Source organism: Mauremys reevesii, linkage group 7 (genome assembly GCF_016161935.1).
Source record: "Mauremys reevesii isolate NIE-2019 linkage group 7, ASM1616193v1, whole genome shotgun sequence".
Lineage (NCBI taxonomy): Eukaryota > Metazoa > Chordata > Testudines > Geoemydidae > Mauremys > Mauremys reevesii.
This window is the reverse complement of record NC_052629.1, coordinates 95,151,202-95,172,329: the sequence shown is the minus strand read 5'-3', so window position 1 is coordinate 95,172,329 and position 21,128 is coordinate 95,151,202. Positions and strand designations below refer to the sequence as shown.

Genomic DNA, 21,128 nt, shown 5'->3' with positions numbered 1-21,128 from the left:
TAGACACACCCTTAGATAGCTTTAACATAGCTAGCTTGGGCACTGGTAGCAATAAGCCATGGCAGCATGGGCTAGCTCCCCAAGTAATAACCTAGGGTTCTGGGTGAGCTTGTTGAAGTCCACGATGCTGCAGCTTCAGTACCATTGGTACCCAAGCTAGGTTGGGTCTATCTACACAAGCTGCAGGCACACACAGTTATTGCACTGTAGATTTACCCTTTGAGCCAAGAGTCTCTTACGAATGCCTGAATGCCAGGAAAACCTGCCCACCCCAGTACAAAACAATCACTGGGAATAGATAGACAGTTATAAAAGTGTTCACTCATTCATAGTTTAAATTGATTGCAAAAGTGGTAATTCATCAAATATACATCTCAGGGCTTGGCTACACTTGATAGTTGCAGCACTGGTGGAGGCTTTCCAGAGCTGCAACTTAGTAACTGTCCACACCTGCAAGGCCCATCCAGCGCTGCAACTCCCTGGCTGCAGCGCTGGCTGAACACCTGGTCTGCTTGGGGTGTAACGAGTGCAGCGCTGGTGATGCAGAGCTGCTCGTCGGGTGTGGCCACACACCAGCGCTGTTATTGGCCTCCAGGGTATTAGGAGATATCCCAGAATGCTTTTAACTAATTACTCTCTTTGTTTTGTTATGCAGCCTCTCTTTGTTTTGTTGTGAACGCAGGGCTGCACAGCTCCTGTTTGCTGTGATCAATCTGTAACTCAGAGAACAATCAAATGAGATAAACCCTGTGAATGAGGCAGGCAGGGGGATGAGTGAGTGTTTGCTTGATGAGAGAAACAGCGGGGGCGGGGCAGAGAAAGGGAGTCCCTTGGAGCAGCTGCTTATCTGGTCTGCAGGCTGTTTGCAGTTAAGCGTAAGGGGTCGGGAAAATTTTCTGATTTTGCAAGGCAGGGAGCTAATACACAGTGTCGGCTCCAAAAATCCACTCTCTCTCTCTCTCTCCCCCGCTCCCTGTCACACTATACCCCACCCCGCTCTTTTGAAAAGCACGTTGCTGCCACTTGAACGCTGGGATAGCTGCCCATAATGCATCACTCCCAACAGCGCTGCAAATGTGGCCACACTGCAGCACTGGTAGCTGTGAGTGTGGCCATACACCAGTGCTTTCCCTACACAGCTGTACGACCAGCGCTGTAACTCCCAGCGCTGCAACTCTCAAGTGTAGCCAAGCCCTCAAAATGAGCTTTCCTCATTAACATGGGTCTCTGCAGAGGGTATTTCCAGTAAACTACAAACATTTCCTCAGGGAGTAGTGAAATTGGTACGTCTCAGCATAAAACTGTTTAAACAGCCAGCATCAGGCTAGTTTGATAAAATCAGGTGTTCTGGGTGGGTTAGCACTAAGGGCTTGTCTACACTGGCAAGTTTTGTCACCAAAAACTGCCTTTTGGCACAAAACAGCAAGAGCGTACACACTACAATGGGACTTTTGTCCCAAAAAACACTCCGTTTTGTCGACAAAAAGCTTCCACCCCTATGAGAGACTTTTGTCTTTTCCCCTCCCTTTATTGTCAACAAAGAGCCAGTGTAGACACTGCTGATTGTTTTGTCAACAGAACTGGCTTCAGTATCCCACAATGCCTGCCCTGATTGCTCTGCTTAGTGTTTTGATCTCTGCTGCCCTGCAGGCATGTGCCCCTCCCCTTTCAAAGCTCTGGGAAGTATCTGTGTGCTGCTCTGTTTGGGAAACAAACAAAGAGAAAACCATTGGAATGCTCCTATTCTGTGCTGCTCTAGGAACACAGCAGTGCTGCTGCAGGGGAAGGGGGACAGACAGACTCCTGCGCTGCTTTGCCATTCCTCAGCAGGGAGAGCTCACAGAGCTGTTCATGATGCTGAGGGGGCTGTGGGAGAACTTGGGAGAGAAACCCAAGATGGTGTCCCCAATGTGGACATGATCTGTCAACAGAGGGAGCAAGTGTGAACACCCTTTGACGATTTTTGTTTTGACGACTTTTGTTTTGTCAACAAAATTTGGTAGTGTAGACAAGCCCTAAGAGTAGGGCACTGGACCATATACCTTACCTGGAAAATTCCTGCAGCCTCCAGCCGTGCTCCCCCGTCTCCAGGTGCCATCATAGAGTGTTGTGTTCCACTTGCGGAAGGTGCGCGCTTTCAGTGCATCTGGAGTAAGGTTACAGATCTCCAGCCGTGTGAACTCTCTCAAAAAATCTTGGAAGGACATCCTAAGAAGAAAGAAATCCAGTGAGCTCATACAGGTGTCAGAGAAACTACTGCAAAGGTCTCTCTCAAGTCAAGCTGGGTGTGAAGTGGTTTTCCTAGCCCATGTACATTTTTGAGAGTGAAAAATTTTTTACATCCTGAATCAGGACAAAATTCAATCATATTTCCACAAACTGAACAACAAAAACCAAAATTCAGCTCAGGTCAATCAAAATATTTCTTTTTGATAATTCCAAAACATTTTTATTTAGAACTTTAAAAAATCTAATTAGCTTAGATTTCTAAATAAAATCATCTCAGGCCAGAAAAGTAGATGTTTCTTTTGAAAATGTTGAAATGTTTCATTTTCACAATTTCAAAATTTTTTCCTCGACAGTCAGGAAATTTGTATAAATTGCCCTGTTTCACAAACAGCTTCGGTTTCAACAAATCTGTATTTTTTGGTGAACAAACATTTCATTGAAAAATTCCTAATCAGCTTTATCCTTAAGACCCATGATGCATTTGATGATCATGTTTTATGTAGATATCAAAGCTTTCCACAGCCTCACAAAGAATAAAGATCTTTCTGTTCTACCCTGATCCTTCACCAATTCATGCCTTTTATTCCTTGCTTGTATGGTAATAATTCCTGGCTATAGTGAATCCAAGATCTTATATTTTTGATGTACTTCTTATTCAAAACCCCACAGCAAAGGAGTCCAAGCCTTTTCAAAATCTTTTTTATAATGATTGGTGAAAACCAACAGCACTACCCACTGTTTCCTTGTACCTTCCCTCCCCCACTTTGATGGGGTGGGCAAACTTTTTGGCCCAAGGGTCACATTGGGGTTGCAAAACTGTATGGAGGGCCGGGTAGGGAAGGCTCTGCCTCCCCAAACAGCCTGGCCCCATCCCCTATCCGACCCCTCCCACTTCCCGCCCCCTGACTGCCCCCCTCAGAACCTCTGCCCCATCCAACCCCCCCTGCTCCTTGTCCCCAACTGTCCCCTCCCAGGACCCCGCCCCTAACCACCCCCAGGACCCCACCCCCTATCCAACTCCCCTGCTCTCAGTCCCCTGACTGCTCTGACCCCTATCCACACCCCCGCCCCCTGACAGGCCCCTCAGGACCCCACGCCTATCCAACCCGCCCTGTTCCCTCCCCTGACCCCTATCCACACTCCTGCCCCCTGACAGGCCCCCCGGGGCTCCCACACTTATCCAACCCCTCCCAACCCCAGACCACCCCCCAGAACCTCCACCCCATCCAACCGCCCCCTGATCCCTGTCCCCTGACTTCCCCCTGGGACTCCCTGCCCCTTATCCAACACCCCAGCTCTGGCCCCCTTACCATGCTGCTCAGAACAGCATGTCTGGCAGCTGCACCACCCAGCCAGAACCAGACATGCTGCTGCTCTGCTCAGCAGGAGCGCACAACCCTGCCGCCCAGAGTGCTCCCCGCGCGGCAGCATTCCTGCAGGGTGAGGATGGGCCAGGGGTAGTCTCCTCGGCTGGGAGCTCAAGGGCCAGGTAGGATGGTCCTGCAGGCTGGATGTGACCCGCGGGCCGTAGTTTGACCACCTCTGTGGGATATCCATGTGTTGTCTCTTGTCCTACACTTAGATTCTAAACTCTCATCTTTTTGTTCTGTTTGTACAGTGCCTAGTACAATGGAGTCCTGATCCATGAGTAGGGCTCCTAGGTTTTATGGATATACAAGTAAAAAATAATAATACTCTATAACATCTAAGCAATTTATAAAATAAATGTAGAGGGCCAGATCCTCAGATGGTATAAATCAGTCTAACTTCATTATCTTCAGTTGAATTTCCCTGATTTATGCCAGGTGAAGATCAACCCTATTGAGTTCATGGTGGATTTTTTTTTTTTTTTTGGTAGGGGAGCATGTAGGTGGGAATATTATTTTCAGCTGCAAAGACCAATCTGTTTTGGTGTTTTTCCCAGGTCACTGACTTCACAGGGGAGAGGGATGGCTCAGTGGTTTGAGCATTGGCCTGCTAAACCCAGGCTTGTGAGTTCAATCCTTGAGGGGGCCATTTAGGGATTTAGTTGGGGATTGGTCCTACTTTGAGCAGGGGGTTGGACTAGATGACCTCCTGAGGTCCCTTCCAACCCTGATATTCTATGGTCAGCTGAATGCCACTCTCCAAAAAAGCACAAAACTGACTCCAGGCAGCACTGAGATCCATTTGCAGCAAAAACATTTGCTTCCTGTAAAATGGGTTTTCACTGGTAAAAACACCACTTACGACAAATTAAAAAAAACACAGCATCTCAGTTTATTTGTGCATATTTAAAACCCCTTTTAACTTGGTCACACGAGTGTAAAATAAAGGTTAGTGCAAATTGTACTTTCCACTTACCAGAATTCCCCATCTTCCATTTTAATCCTTAGCTGCTGTCCCACAGATGGGTCCACCGTGTTCCACTCAGAAGAGCTGCAGGGGTGAAGCAGTTCAAACATGCCATGAGTCCTAAAGCTTGAACAACTCACAGTAAATTAAATTCTGGAAGAAGGAGGCGCAACTCCATTGACTTATCGGAGCTCTGCCAGTTTACAACAGGGCTGAATTTGGCCCATTGTGGGAAACATTATCATCCCACACTGCTCATTAGTAAGACAAATATTATCATTACTGGCTGTAGACATGTGTGGTCTGTATTCCAATCTGTTCCTGTGCTGTGGCTCAGCAGTTTATTTCCAGTTCCACAAACTGGGTGTAGGATTCAACCAAAATACTTCTGTTTTATAAAGATGTGACCCTAAGAGCACCCCAGTGCCAGGTGGCACATTGTTGTTAGGATATTTACCCAAAGGATGACATGTAATGTATCACTAGAAAACTCAAAACTCATTGATCATTAATATTATTGTGTGGTGTATGTAATAGGTTCGTATATCATCCTCATCACCATAATATCTGAGGGCCTTCTGCAGTGCATTAAGCAATGTGACTAATATCTGTCACACATGGTTCATCCTGTCTCTCGTCCTCTCCACAGGGGGAGAATTGTGTGTGCGCTGGAATGATTTGTCTTGGGATTTTTATTTATTTGTTAAATGTACATGTTGGGGACTGAACAAATTTGCAATAGATAGAGCCTTTTACCTCGAGGTCCCTAGTTCTGATACAGACTGGTAATGACTAGCAGCAGTTCCTTTCTGACAGCTATTTGCCATTTATCCAAGGTCCTTATCACCTTGATATCTAAGCAAGGAGAGCCTATATGAAGTGAATTGATACATCTGCAGTCCAATTCCTAGTGGGCAGATACCTACAGCTCATCAATCATTATCCTAGTTAGCACTATTTGGTCCCCTTTTTGCCAGCTGCAGCAGTGTACAAGGCTGGAACTATCCTCAACTTCAGATCTCCTTTGTAAGTCAGAGTGGAGACATGCTAGCGAGGGTTGTGTGTCGGAAGCTCGACTGCTACCTAACCTATGTGCTGTGGAAGTTCAGTGTCTAGACCTGTCAAGCTGACACCTTCCGCCAAGAGAAAAAATTATTTATTATTTCCCCCCCCCAATCTTCAGCAGGGGGGCTGGTACAATTTGTATAGTGGGGGTGCTGAGAGCCATTGAACCAAACTGTAGACCACTTCAAACTAGGGGCTGTGGCAGCATCCGCAGCACCCCTAGTTCCAGCACTTATATGATATTCAGAATCTGTATAAAAAGGAGTTAATCCTTACTTATCACTCCAGGCTCCAGTCCATTCCACCTCTCCCCATGGGTTTCGCATTCGAATTAGATTAACACTCTGTCCTCGGTAGTTAATCTGTAATCACCACAGATATCCACTTAGAGATACAGTAATACTTGCTTTCTGTAGTATTTATGCCTTACAGCCAGGTGCACAAAGAACTGTCATGCAAAAGACTACGATGGAGAGGAGAAAAACATAACTAGCTTTTAATGCGAGAGTGCTATGAGGAAGAAAAACTGTGATTAGCTTTAAATGAAAACAACTTTTTTACTCTGCAGAAACTGTTGTGCAGAATTGGGATACTCTCGGGATGAATGCTATAGTAAAAAACTAAAACAGATCAGATAGTGAGAACATTATTTCTTATGACCAAAAACTGTGTACATCCATGTCTCTGTGCTCCACTAATTAAGGCTCTAGCCACAATGGTATCAGGACCTTACTAGCTACAGTCATATTTAAACATAGTTATAGCTAATAAGGTTCTGATTCTATTGCAGGCAGTGTTTTAAAGGGGCATCTTCAGGTATCCTCAGGTATATATATATTTCTCTGCAGATGTTTAGAAACCATACATAGCAGGTAGCATTGTGCTTTAAAACTGACCAGTCTAGTTTCACAGTCTTGGTGAATCACATATAGGCATCAAGAAGTATATGAGATTTTAAAATTCTTTCAACTTTAGTAATCCAAAAGTGTTATTAAGTAACACATAGAAAGTGATTTGTACATTGTGGGAAATCTGTCACAAGTGACAACCCAAAATTACAAATGAACAAACAAACAAAAAATGTTGCCTTATTTTTAATGCTCAAATACAAAATACTAAATCGTGCAGAGACTTTAAAGTGGTAGCTTCAAAAAGTTAGTTGCTGGTTCAAAGGTATAGGTTTTTATTGCAGCTTTATGATTTTTAACCTGACATTCCCTTAAAACTACCAGGACATCTAATTGCTGCAGAGGGCATGGGTAAAACAAAGCTTGAGAGTGTGTGTTAATGTGCCAATCCTGGCATGTCTCATGGGATTTAAGCAATAGTTGATGGTCACCCTATTACCTCAGTCAGAAAAAAAAAATGAACTCCACTTATTTTCTGCAAAGTCGTAAACTTGTAACAAGATACATGCTAGGTGGTTCTGCCACAAAGACCTGCTATACCAGAGCCACTTGGGATGGGGTGGGCAATGAAATACGGATCTGCCAATGTACTGCACCCACTCCTCTTCTGTTTGACTTACTATTTATTAATCCTAGCTCTATAACCCCACAATAAACACTGCAGTTCTGATTCTTTCCAAAGGTCTTGCAAATCTCTCCAGACAACACACAACATATTTTGTCTTTTTAAACTGCTTTATACCTGAGACTCTCAAACATTCATGATTTAAATCCCAGGACATGGGTGTCTGAGATATTATTGTTCCTATTGTGTAGCTGAGCAGGCTCAGGTGAAGTGACTTTTGCAAGGTCACACAGCGGCAGAGTTTGGAATAGAACCAGGAGACCTGATTCCCTGTTCTAACTACTGTACGACACTCCCTCTCTTCAAACTCTTCAAGGGAATGAAGACTGTACCTGTTTGGCTCCTGTGACCGAATAGGCATGACCCTTCACCAGCTTTTTAAATGTTACAGCCTCCATGTCACAAGCACTGGTAATCTACATTTAAAAAAGTACACAAGAATACATGTTAAAAGTTGTCATTGGCTTCACCTCTGTCCCTAAAAGAAAAGACATATTAACTCAAACTTAGCTTCTACACACACATACAGAATAAACCCCAGTTCATGCGAGGACCACAGCTGAACATGTACGAATGAGCCAGCATGCCACTGTTTTATTTTGTTCGGGTTTTTACAATGAAACCATCACTGTGGTACCTAAACAACAGCATTTTTTTTATTATTTATTTTTTTTGGCTGTGGAGCCTTGCTCTCTCCCAGCTGCTCTAGGGCAGTGTGTCTCAACTTTTTTAGGCTGGTGACCCTTTATTCAAAATAAAAAAAAATGTGAACCCCTCCCCTCACCCCATACTTACTATAAAACAGTAAAAAAAATATTAATTAGAAGCCCATGTAGTTGACGTGGGTGTGTTTTCAGGGCTGACAGAATAACTGACCTTGAAGGTTAAGAGTGTGCAGAGAATGAGGGAGCAAGATTTTCTTTGCTTTAGATTGAAATAAAATGTTCAACACTGCACAATCCTCCTTGATTGCCTTTCATGACACCCTTGGGGGTCGTGACCCACTGGTTGAGAAACATTCCTCTAGTCTTTTCTATGTCATTTATAAAATCTTTTAAAATGAATGCAGATACTCTTGAAACTTTATAGTGTTATGAGCTGGGTGACGTGTTGTTATGGGATTAAGGCTGAACTCATCCTTCAATTAACAACTATAAACATAAGCCCCATTTTAGCCCTGGTCTACACTACAGAGTTAGATTGATGTAAGGCAGCTTACATTGACCTAACTCTCAGCATCTACACCAAAATGCAGCTCCCACCAACGTAACTTGCTCACGACACCACCTTAACAACTCCATGTCCATGAGAGGTGTAGCACTAAGTCATTGTAGTTAGGTTGACAGAGAGTCAGCGTAGACACTGTGTTGCTTACGTCGACTGTTGCTGCCTTTCAGAAGCAGACCTACAGTGCCCCACACTGACAGTTAAATCAGTGCAAGCACTCCTGGTGAGGATGCACACCGCCGACACACAGAGGGTAGTGTGCATATGCAAAAGCTATTTAATTACCGCAATGGCTGTATGCTGATGTAATGGAGATCAATTTAATTTTGTAGGGTAGACTTGCCGTTTGGTGTATGGGGGAGAAGGTGCAACAGACAAGAAAGACTGTCTTCCTCTCTCTGTCTAATGGAGCAGCTGAAAACATGGTGGCTGACCCTGGGGGGAACATTTTGAATTAGGAGTGCAGGCTAATGAGTGCTCTTGGTGCTGTGAGCAAAAGAAGGTGTTTCCTGCTATTTAATTCCCATACACAGATCAGGTCAAGGGAAAAAAAAACAACTTCATCTCAGCCTTTTTTGTTTGAATTGAGAATTCTAGATTAACAAAAGAGGTTATTTCAGCAATAGTGCTGGAGCGCATCCAGTTGTCATCAAATATGTAGAACCCATTGCCATCATGTTACTATCACAAATAGCAGAGACCACCGTGTTATTGAACAGGCCCATGGTATACAGGCAATAACTCCACTAGGAAAAGGACCACTGGCGGCCCAGCGAGAGGGGGGACCACAGGATGGCTATCATGGGTATGGAAACAGCAAACAAACAGGCAATGGTTAAGAACTCTCTGCACTTTGTGTGTGTATCTGAGCTAAGGAAGAAGTGAAGCTTGCTGTTAGAAGAGATGGTACACAGGTTAACATGAGATTGGCACATGCATCCGTGAGCTCCAGGAAGTCACCTGAGGGAATTCCAGAGGAGTTACTTTCTGAAGCAAATTTAGATTAAGTGCAGTTTCCTACAGTATATATGCAACCATCACCACCACACACATTTATTGGATTGGTGCAAAATGAAAAAGCACACGTACCCAGGGCTCTATGCACCCATACAGGCTAAACAACAAACAAAACGGAATACAACAATTTTCCAGAAAACAAGATGGAGATGAAAAGAGCCATGGTCCCAACCCTCAGTGCATGAATCTCAGCCTTGAGAAAAGACGGGCTTTGCAATGTATGGCAGTGCGTGTATGTGCACACTGCAGGCAGTACATGAAGCCAAAGGTTAAGTGACTTTAACCTCCTGATGGTCAGTGAATCATTGGACACTGGAAGGCTTTGTTGCTATTATAAAACATTTCTTCTAACGTAGGACTTGGGGATTTGCTGTAAATATTGATAGGAGATGCACATATCTCAGCAGCCATGATGAGTGCTCCATTTGTCTCCAAAACGTATCCATTTTGGAACAAAGCTCTGCTTTTGTTAATGAATTTGGGCTTGAGAGCCTGCCTAGGGAGGGGGCTACAATGTGAGCCTGATGGTTCATTTTCACTGCAGCAGTTAGCTTGGGTGAGTACACTCAAGTCAAGCTAGGTTAGCTCGAGTGAGAGCAACCACACTGCAAAACAACACTTGAACTACAAAGAGTGACTGGATTAGCTGAGTGAAATTGGACTGGCATCTGGTTTATTGTAAATCAAGCTGCTGCATCCCTACTGCATTGCTAGCTTGAGTCCAGCAGACACCAAGAGGAGTTTGCTTTTGTGTGAGTGCCCACACTGAATGGTTGCCAAAGGAACTCAACATGCCCAGCTAGATGACCAGGAGCCAAGGGATCCTTGAGCCACTGCCTTGTTTTGAGAATGAGCAGCCCCAAATCCCCAGCCTATTAAAATGGTCCAAGACCCACTCACCCATCACCACAACCAATAATAAAAAGGTGCAGGATACCCTACAAAACAAGAACTCACATCAATGGAGCAGCCAAGCAGAGATCCCCTTTCCAGAGCTTTCAGAATAATTTGATAAAGGTCACTGGGGGGTTTCCGAAGTTCGTACCATTCGGTGACCCCTCCAGTGAAGTCTTCAAAGCCCTCTGAGGTGCTTCCTCCAGAGAGAGCTTCATAGCAGCCATTCACCCTGAGTGAGAATGAAGAAGGCAGATAGTTAGAATTTTTGCTGACACACTCTGGGCCACATTAGTCAGGAAATATCCACCAGCCAAGTGCTTGGTACATCATGGCCATTTCCAACACAGAGCTAGGCAAGCCCAGACGCTGGCACTTACTTGGCATAAGCTTTCTCGAGTAGGGCACTCCAGAACTCATTGCCTTGTGCCGAGTGTACAAAAGCCAGCTTCCCATCCTTTGTCGGGAGAAGATCGTCCACTACAACGTCCACCCACTCCCCAAACTGCCAGATCTGCACAGAGGAGAGACAGATATATGCAAATTGATGGTGAAAATAACGATAGGTTCTAAGTATCAGAGGGGTAGCCGTGTTAGTCTGGATCTGTAAAAGCAGCGAAGAGTCCTGTGGCACCTAACAGACTATCAGGCATATTGGAGCATGAGCTTTTGTGGGTGAATACCCACTTCGTCGGATGCACATAGTGGAAATTTCCAGAGGCAGGTATATATATGCAAGCAAGAATCAGGCTAGAGATAACGAGGTTACTTCAATCAGGGAGGATGAGGCCCTCTTCTAGCAGTTGAGGTGTGAAAACCAATGGAGGAGAAACTGCTTTTGTAGTTGGCAAGCCATTCACAGTCTTTGTTTAATCCTGAGCTGATGGTGTCAAATTTGCAGTTGAAATGAAGCTCAGCAGTTTCTTTGAAGTCTGGTCCTGAAGTTTTTTTGCTAAGGCCTGCAGCAAGAAATCCCATAATGATCTTTTATAGGTTCTAACGTCACCCTCATCACCATATTATCCAAACGCCTTCCAGAAATGCATTAATGCATAGTTAATATCTGGTACATGTGGTTCATTCTCTATCTCATCTGCCCAGAGAAAGAATTGTGTGGTCAATGTCTGATGAGCTAGGTTGTTTAGTGTGTGTTTAGCAGTTCTTGTCAAACACAGTTTCAATTCTAGTGTAGACAAACCCATTTTGAGAGACGAATTAATTTTTATAATACCAGTGTGTAAACGTGGACACTAATCAACTGATAAAAATGTTTGCATGGCTAATTTTGCTGTACCTCATGCTACTCACACTGGTACTGCAGGATGCAAAGGCTATGAAAATGAGAAGGTCATGTTCTTTGCAGAGGTCTGGCAAAGGGCCCAGGCTATTTGTTACTGCTGATGCCCAAACAACTGTGTGGTAATTAAACCCCCAAAACTTTGCAAGTCAAGTGATGGGGCACTAAGATTCCATTCAGTCCTTACAGTTAATGGGCAAAAAGGTCACGTAGTTGTCTGAAGCCTCACTTCAGCAAAGTACTTTTGCAAGTGCCTAACTTTAAGCATGTGTCTAATGTATCTGACTTCAGCAGGACTACTCCCATACTGAAAGTTAGCCATGTTCTTAAGTATCTTGATGAATTATTGCCCAAATACCCTGTGAATGTGAACCAGAAATGAATGTTTCATTAATTGGCCGAGCTCGTGAGGCATTACACTTGATGGCATTTCTGTTTGGATGTAGAATCAACTCCCAAACATTGGATCTCATTATGCTTTTTTCTCCTAGATAAAACAACTGTCTACTATTAGAAATCTCTTCCATGTAGAAACATACTTGTATGTAGACCATAGTATAGTCACCTCTAAACCATCTCTTAGAGCAGGGGGTCTCAAACTCAATTTACCTTAGGACCAGTGCCAGTCCTCAAATCTTCCCAGCAGGCCAATAATGTCACTCATGGCACCAGAACCTGCCCCCCCAACTCCACTCCCCATCTGCCTAAGGCTCTGGGAGGGAGTTTGGGTGGGGAAGAGGATTGGGGTGCAGGAGGAGGGGGGCGGGGTGCAGGCTCCAGGAGGGAGTTTGGGGCAGGAGTGGGCATGTGGGAAGGGGGTGCAGGCTCTAGGAGGGAGTTTGGGGGCTGAGGGTGTGTGGGAAGGGGTGCAGGCTCTGGGAGGGAGTTTGGGGGCTGGGAGTGTGCAGGGAGAGGATGCAGGCTAGGGGTGCAGGCAGTGGTGAGCTGGAGACGGTTCGCACCAGTTCCCACGAACCGGTTGCTAAATTTAGAAGCCGGTTAGCGCTGCTGCTGGGAGACAAGACACCTCCCTCTGTGCAGCTAGAGCATCTTTTGCCCGATCGTTACCTTCCCCTGTTTGCCCCGCACCTCCCCCCCGAACCTCGTCACCCCCAATTCCTCTCCCCCCTGAGCCTCATCACCCCCGGATTCCTCCCCTCCAAGTCTCGTCTTACCTTGGGCTCAGGCAGGCTGATTGAATCAAACTGCAGCTCTCCTGCCCGAGCTGATTCAATCACTCTGTGGGAGCCCAAGGTAAGAGGAGACTTGGAGGGGAGGAATCCGGGGGTGACGAGGCTCGGGGGTGGGAGAAATCGGGGAGCTGCGAGGCAGACCGGGGGAAGGTAGCCCTCGAGCAAAGGACTCTTGGCTCTTCAGCTGCACAGAGCCGAGGTGTCTTGTCTCCCCGCAGCAGCGGGAATCAGACTGCAGCTGGCAGCCTGCGGAGCCCAAGGTAAGAAGGGGAGGGGAGGAATCAGACAGTGACGGGGCTGGGGGGGGAGGAATCGGGGGATGACGAGGCTCGTGGGGGGAGGAATTGTGGGGTGACGAGGCTGGTGGGGGAGAGGGATGGGATCCCAGGGTGGCAGTGAGTTCCCTGTCTGTATGTTCTAAATAATAGCAGATGTTCCCCTAGCAAAATCCTCTCCTCTACATTTCCTTTCTATTTTTCCCTCACTTTCTCCAGTCTACATTTCTGTTTTTAAAGTCTATATTATCTATTCACGTTATTCTGTCTCTTTGTTTCAGACAGGGTTAAATATGTAACTTGTTTTACATAGAAAAATAGCTGGAGAGATAATGGTAAGACTATATCACCCAGCATTCTAAAGAGGCTCTGTCCTTTACACTTTGTGACTAGGAAAAACAAAACTTGTCTTTGAATTTTATTAACCAATGTAATTGCTTTTAACACATCAGGAAGAAAGGCAATGACTTTAAGACCTGTTTGTATAATAATGGAAATACTATAGTTTCTCACTGGCTAACTGTTAAAACATCATTTCTTTTGTTTACAGCCACTGGCAGTAGCTATATAATCCCTTACCCTACAATGATGTTCTGTAACATTTGCCATGGCTACTGTCTAAATTCTTGCCAAGCTTTTCATCATATCCACAGAACAGAGATAAAATTAATGTAACTGCTAGCTTCAATTCATACTAGTGCTTGTAAAAACTGCTTCATCAAAGCACTTAGTTCAATTTTGCAATAAATATCAGAATCCAATAAAAACTATTAAATCTGACTTATTGGCTACATACGTATTATATTTGGAGATGCAGTCGGCTATTATTCAACAGTGAGTTTCGGGGGGTGGCTGTCAGGGGGCAGGGGTGTGGAGGGTCGGGGCAGTCAGGGGACAGGGAGCGGAGCGAGTTGGGTAGGGTGTGGGGACCTGGGGGGGGGGGCTAGTTAGGGTGGGGGGATCTTGGGAGTCGGTGGGCAGGGGACAAGGAGCAAGGGTGGGGTTGATAGATTGCAGGCTCTGAGCGCGGTAATCGGGGGCAGGACGTTGGGGGGTGTTTGATGGGGAGGACAGGCTGTTTTGGGGGGCACAGCCTTCCCTACCTGGCCCCTGATACAATTTTGCAACCCCGATGTGCGGGGCCAGCTTTAGGAAGTGTGGGGCCCGATTTGAACAGTTTTGACAGGGCCCCGGCAGGGATGAACTTAAAAAAAAACACACGTAAAAAAACACGTGGGGCTTACTCACCGGGCGGCGCTCCAAGTCTTCAGCGGCACTTTGGCGGCGGGTCATTCACTTGCTCTGAGTCTTCGGTGGCACTGAAGGACCCGCCGCCGAAGTGCTGCTGAAGACCCGGAGCGAATGAAGGACCTGCTGCCAAAGACCAGGTAGGGAACCAGTTGTTAAGATTTTGGCAGCTCATCACTGGGTGCAGGCTCTTGGAGAGAGTTTGGGAGCTGGAGGTGTGTGGGGACAGAATGCAGGTTCTGGGAGGGGGTTAGAAGGTGCGGCGCTTACCTGGGGCTCCAAGGTGGGGCGGGCTGGGGGGCCTCCATGTGCTGCTGCCGTCAGGCACCACCCCCGCAGCTTCCCATTGGCCACAGGGGTGCTCAGGGTTCTGACAGTGTGCAGAGGCACAGCCCCGCCCCATCCTGCCCTAGGGCTGCAGGGAGGGGCCAGCAGCCACATGGAGCGAGTGTGCAGAAAGCCGCTCTGCTCCACGGTGCTGCTGGTGGTGGGTGGGGCCCAGGGCCATTTTAAATCTCCCAGGGGACGTGTGGGGGTGGGTGGAGCATCCAGGGGCAGCAGGCAGGGCCAAGGGAGAGATCTGGCCCCAAAATTGCTGCAGCCCTGCAGGCCATATTGAGGAGGTTCTCGGGCCGCAGATGGCCCGCGGGCTGGAACTTTGAGACCCCTATCTTAGATAAACAAAATATTTGTAACTTCCTTAGTCTCAGTATAAGGTCTGTTTTCCAGACTTTGAATAATTCTTGTAGCTTTTCTCTGAACCCTTTCCAATTTTTCCAACATCCTTTTTGAAGTATGGACACAAGAACTGGACACAGTATCCAGTAATGGTCTCATCCAGAAGTAATGCCTGTGACACATATGCAATATCCTGGACAAACCTTATGGAATTAAATTCAACCTTACTGAACTAAGTTAAACCTTATGGAATAAAAAGTTTTAATACCTTTGGAGTCCATTGTACTGAAAATGCAAATGTTTGCGCACGATGGTGGAATTGCATAGAACTTCTTTAGGAGGAAGGCAGGATTAATGCAATTTCTGGGAGATACTAAGAACATCAAAGGACTTTTGAGGACAATGTGCATGCAGAGGATTTCCTAGGAAATACATGGGGGTGAAGGGAATGCAAATGACCCATCTCAAATCTGACTTTTTTTAAGCTACATTTTGAGCCGAGACCCATTGTTTGGCTGATTACTGATTAGTCTTTTCAAAGACCCAAACTGGATAAATGAGTGAGTCTCTTGGGAGTTCTTGTTCAGAGCAAAGGGTGTGATGAACTTGAAAAATCACAGGAAAACTGCTGGGTGGAGGCTGAAGGATTGCTCCACCTAGAGTTGGTGCTGCAGTTGGGACGATCTCTGGTAAGCTTATTAGCAGGTATATAGGTTCTTTTATTGTTTTCTTTTATTGTGCTTTCTCTGTATTGCTTTTACCTTAAGGATAAAATGTGCTTGCTTAGGAGAAGCGTGTGGTAGCTTAACTGTGGTAACTACACTGTTAAACATCTCTGAAGAGAAGGAAGAAGAAACCTGCTTAGGCAGCCTGTCTTTTGCTGGGGCTATCACAGAAGGGGGGGAATAGCTCAGTGGTTTGAGCATTGGCCTGCTGAACCCAGGCTTGTGAGTTCAATCCTTGAGGGGGCCATTTGGAGAACTGGGGTAAAAATCTGGGGATTGGTCGTGCTTTGCACAAGGGGTTGGACTAGATGACCTTCTGAGGTCCCTTCCAACCCTATGATTCTATGGTCAAGGGACTATGCAGCATGGAAATATCCTGGTCAGAGGGAGGAGGAAGAGAGACATTTCTTCACTCCCTATGGATAAGGAGCTATAAGCCTAAAGTGGGTGCCATTGCTGGATCACAGATGGGGAATACAGGTGCAGTTGCCCTGAATTGTGACAATACCTACTCCCACTCTGTAGTCCCCATCTTATACATTGAAGGATTATGTTCATCATCTTAGCTACAGCATCACACTGGGAGCTCATGTTATTTTGTTACCCCTAAGTCCTTTTCAGAGTCACTCTTCTAAGTGACTAGAATAAGTCCCATTGAAAGTCAATGGGAATGCCACTCCTCACTGGAGTAGAAGGATTTAACAGTATTTGATATACATGCTTCCAAAAAAATCTCCTGCTTGTTTCTGCTGCTAGAACTGTAGCAAACTTTGAATGGAGGCTGGTGTGATAATGAGATCTTCCATTATCTGATGTAATGGAGTGTGACATCTGCTCACAGCCGGCAGGTACAGGTTGAATCAAAACACTGCACTGTCATCCTCTGCATGAAGTGTTAAATACACAGCACGTGGGACTGGGAAATAAGGTTCTGTAGATATCCAGTTACTTTTGGACATGTGATTACTAACACAGCTGGGTGTGGTTCGGTCACACTGCACAAGGAAGGTACAATTTAAAAAACAGTAGAGAATCAGACCCACATGCCTTGAACATTGTGCAATCATTAACACGCTTATTTAGCTCCTACGCTTATTTAGCAGCATTTTACAGCATATTTAGTATCATTTTGCACATGAGTAAGGAAAAAGATGGAGAGTCAGGCCCATTTTTTTTTTTTTTTGGTGGTTAGATGGTGTCTGCACACATCACACTCAATATATTTATCCTCAGCCCTTGAGGTAGGCAAGAACTATTCTCCTCATTTTAGAGAGGGAGAATTGAGGCACAGAGAAGCTAAGTGGCTTGCCCAAGATCACACAAAATCTAGGGCAGAACATGGTCTTGAACCCAGATCTCCTAGATGCTGTGTTCATGCCCTAACTACCTGACCATCCTTCCTCTCACAGTCCTGTTGTGAAGACCTCATCTTGGCCAACAACGGGTGATTGAACTGGGGACCACCACAACTAAAAGCATGAGTCTCTAGCGTTTGTGCTAACAAGGCAGGTTCTGTAGCTATGGGCTAATACAGAATAGGCTTGGGGTAGGGGAAGGGAATGGGTGACCCTGTGTGTTAATGCACCAGTCTTTAACCAGGAGAGACTGGGGAAGTTTAAATGCATTTGTTGGTTTTAACTTAGGCCCTAGTCAACATATTGTCCAGATGAGAAAACACACCCAAGTCTGTGCTCAGAAGAGAGCCAGAAATGGTAGTTCAAGGGTAGATTGCCAATGGCCCTGTATTCTGAAATGCAGCTGAGGTGCCGGCTGGCTGGCATAGAACAGACTGGTGCAGATCAGCACTGAGGTGCATTGGCAAAGCTAGGGAGGGAATGTACACTGTACAAGTGAGCATTGCTCTCACCAGAACTATTGGTCTCCCTCTGTGGGAAGCACCTCCTCCCTTCACGTGTTTCAATTGTCAAAAACTGAATTTTCAATTTGTTTTAATGAAATTCGGAATAACTACTTCACTCTTCAGGGTTTCTACACTGCTTAGTCATTGCAGCAACTCAGCTCACAGAAACTGGCCTCTGTCCAGATCAGTTTAACTGTCAGGACAAAAACATGATAGTTCAGTTCACGGCTGCCCAGAGAGCAAGCACAAATTCTTGATAATCAGCCTGGTTTCATTGTAGGGATGTTAAAGAAGGTTTATATTAGACATGGTTTATATGAAAAATGATTTATTGTTAAAAATAATTTATTGTTAATTAATACTTTATAAAACTCCACCAGAGAGGTCCTTTGGGGCCATCTGCCTGTCCCAAGTCAGGGTAAAGGAGGAGGGTTGGGCGTGGGGCTAGCAACTCCACCCTGTAGAAATCAGCTTGCTACAGAAACGCCAACAATAGAGTTAACAGAGACTTTTAGCCTGGAAAAAGAAGGGTCTTCAACTCGAAGATGCATGACGCTGGGTGGTGAAAGCCGCGAGGAAGCCACTAAGCCGATCACCCTTCTTGCAGCCAGGAGGATTACCATCGGCACATGGAATGTGAGGACCATGTACGAGTCAGGAAAGACGGCGCAGGTTGCAGCAGAGATGAGGAGCAACAACCTGACCCTACTAGGAACCCCCAAGGCAAGCGGAAAAGAGGCCGCCCAAGAAATACCTGGCGACGCGACCTTCAGGTTGATAGCAAAAAAAATGGGCTATACCTGGAACCAGCTAGAGCGAATGGCCCAGGATAGAAGACTATGGAGATCTGTGGTTGGCGGCCCATACCCCGGTTGGGGTGACGGGCATGAATGAATGATGAATGAATACTTTATAACTGAAGGTTTACATTAGAAGTAAATGTGATTCCCAAGATTTAGCCTCTAACCTGCAAGCCACCAGCTGTGTCTGTGTGAAGCCTGCTCAAAGAAATACTTTGTATAAAACTTGTTAAACATTAATTAAACTCTAAGTAAGCCAAAACAGTAGCTGTTATAGTATATAGATAGAGACCCCCACCCTCTGTAAATTTTCATCTCACTTTATTTTTGATTGTTAAAAGACAGGGAATCTCACATAAATTGGTAACACCCCAAAAGGTAAAGAGACCGTGAAATTGATGTGATTAAGATAAAGAATGTATGTGAATGAGTGCCTACTTTAAATAATGAATGAATGGTTAGGGAGTTACCAGCCTGAAGAATTCAGTGTCGGCCAAAGAAGGTGTCAAGTGGGATCAACCAGATAAACCCTGGAGGGCAAACTGGAATCCACCTCACCACCTCAAAGGAAGGAAAAACAAACATCTGACAACATGGAGCCAGCCACCTGCTGATTGATTTAGCAACAGCAGAATGAAGCAACTCTCATGGACTGACATAGGAATAAATTCCTATAAAACTGGACTCTGAAGACTAAGGACTTTGAGTCTATGGTTCTGCTGCCAGCCTCCAGGAGCATCAGGTGCATCTGACACAGACTTGGCTCCATCCTCATGACCAAGATACCTGGCCAGTAACTTGGCATGAGCAACGTCTAGGCTGGTAACTATAACACCTATACAGAACCTGAATGAATGATTGTGTGAATGAATATATATATATATATATATAATGTATGTGTGTGTGTGTAAGAAATAAGTAGTGATAGAAATAAGTAGTAAAACAACGTTGTTTGCTTTTATCTTTTGCTTTATATTTACAATAAATGTGGTATCTTTGCCTTATCCCTCTTAATAAGATCCTGCTGGTTTTTATTATATTGGTATAACATCATTCCTCATTGGTAAGAGCATCAGTAGACTAGGAGGTACCTAGAAAGGCATCAGTGCATTTGCAGTTCCTCTCCTATGCAGTAAGACCTCAGATCAAGATTTTATGCTTTTTATTTTATTCAAGTGCCCAGGAAATATCATGATCCTGAAATTAGTCAGTCAAGTTTAGGGATTTCTAAGCTGCCTAACACATGGTATCTTAAATTCCAGCCTCCAATGACGTCATTCAACACTTAGGTAATATGAAGGTGCAGAGAAGGTGCTAACCCTCCAATTAAAGTTTATATTAAAATAGCTGATAAAGAGTTTTAAATTCCAGTTTTCCAAGTAGAAATGCCACAGAATACGTAACGGTCACATCACGATACAGCTGATATTTGCCAAGGCGACAACACAGAATTGTCATGCCAAATTTCTACCTAAATTAACTATAGGCCATTTTATAAAGTAGCCTGGTTAGATGATCTGGTAAAGAACTAGAGCAACACATTCAGCATTTTAAAGCTGCAAAGTACTTTACATAATTAGTTAATTAAGTGAATTAGGGAATTTAAATTAATGGATTTTAAGGCCAGAAGGGACAATTAGATCTAGTCTGACCTCCTGTAGAAGATAGGCCAGAGTATTTCCCCCTTCACCTCTGTATTGAGCCCAGTGACTTATGTCTGACTAAAGCATCTTTTCCCAGCTTGAGCTGAAGACCACAAAAGATGGAGAATCTGCTATTTCCCTGGCGTGTTTGTTCCAATGGTGAATCATCCTTACTGTTGAAAACGCATTGCCTTATTTCTAACTGGAATTAGGCTGGCTTTAGGATCTTCTTCTTCTAACAAGACATTGGTTCTTGTTATGCCTTCCTCTGATAGATTAAAGCACCTTTTAATACCCAGTCTTTTTCCCCCATGAAGATACTTATACACTGTGATCAAGTCACTTCATCTTTTTTTTTTTGATCAGCTAAATTGATTGAGCTCTTTAAATCTCTTACTGAAATTCTTGTCAGAACTGGTAAAAGCATTCCTGGCTCCCAGTCCTTTATTATTACAATAGCAGCTCCTGGCTTCAACTGAGAACAGGGACCCATTGTGCTAGATGTTGTACAGACACAAAGATATAGAGGAAGTGACTTGCCCAAGGTCACATGGCAAGTCAGAGGCAGAGCCAAGAACAGAATCCAAGTTTCAAAGTCCCAGTCCAGGGCCCTACCCGGTGATTCCCACTGCCACTTGTGGACCTGTGTTCAGACTGTGCTTCTGCCTACATGGGCCAAACCTAAATGCTGCTAATGTTTGTAATTTCTCTTTATTTGGTCCATCTTGCCCCTAGCATCAGGCTTCCCTCCTTTCCCAGCCTGGCACTCCCTGCCCAGAATGGGAGTAACCGTGATGAATAATGAATCAGCTTTGCTACGGCAGTGAAATTCACTAGGCCTTGGGCTTCACCCCACGGCCATTGCTCAATGGTGATTAAACCGACTGGTTTACTAGCCAAACAAATCTTTCTTGGTTTAGATAGATATCAGAGCAATTTTCTTCCTGCTAAATACACATGCACAGCACTACGCCCAAAATAAACAACAGTGCAGGTAAAGCAAAAATAAATAAATAATGACATTAGTGTTAACTTTGAATTCCTGCTGAGGGTGGAGAGCTGGAACTGCAGCACAAAGGTAACCACTAGGACCATTGTCCCAACAGCCA

General features: G+C 45.0%; 1 protein-coding gene across 3 annotated transcripts in view; it reads right to left on the bottom strand.

Annotated features, from left to right (window-relative positions):
* CAPN1 (calpain 1) overlaps positions 1 to 21,128 on the bottom strand; it is a 56,800-nt gene that overhangs the window by 17,591 nt on the left and 18,081 nt on the right. For all 3 annotated transcript variants that reach the window (XM_039482711.1, XM_039482709.1, XM_039482712.1), the window contains exons 5-10: positions 10,680 to 10,813; positions 10,363 to 10,531; positions 7,494 to 7,577; positions 5,905 to 5,990; positions 4,573 to 4,647; positions 2,048 to 2,208 (exon numbers count right to left, since the gene is read on the bottom strand). In XM_039482711.1, the coding sequence (XP_039338645.1) occupies positions 2,048 to 2,208; positions 4,573 to 4,647; positions 5,905 to 5,990; positions 7,494 to 7,577; positions 10,363 to 10,531; positions 10,680 to 10,813 (709 nt within the window). The remainder of the gene's footprint in view (positions 1 to 2,047; positions 2,209 to 4,572; positions 4,648 to 5,904; positions 5,991 to 7,493; positions 7,578 to 10,362; positions 10,532 to 10,679; positions 10,814 to 21,128) is intronic.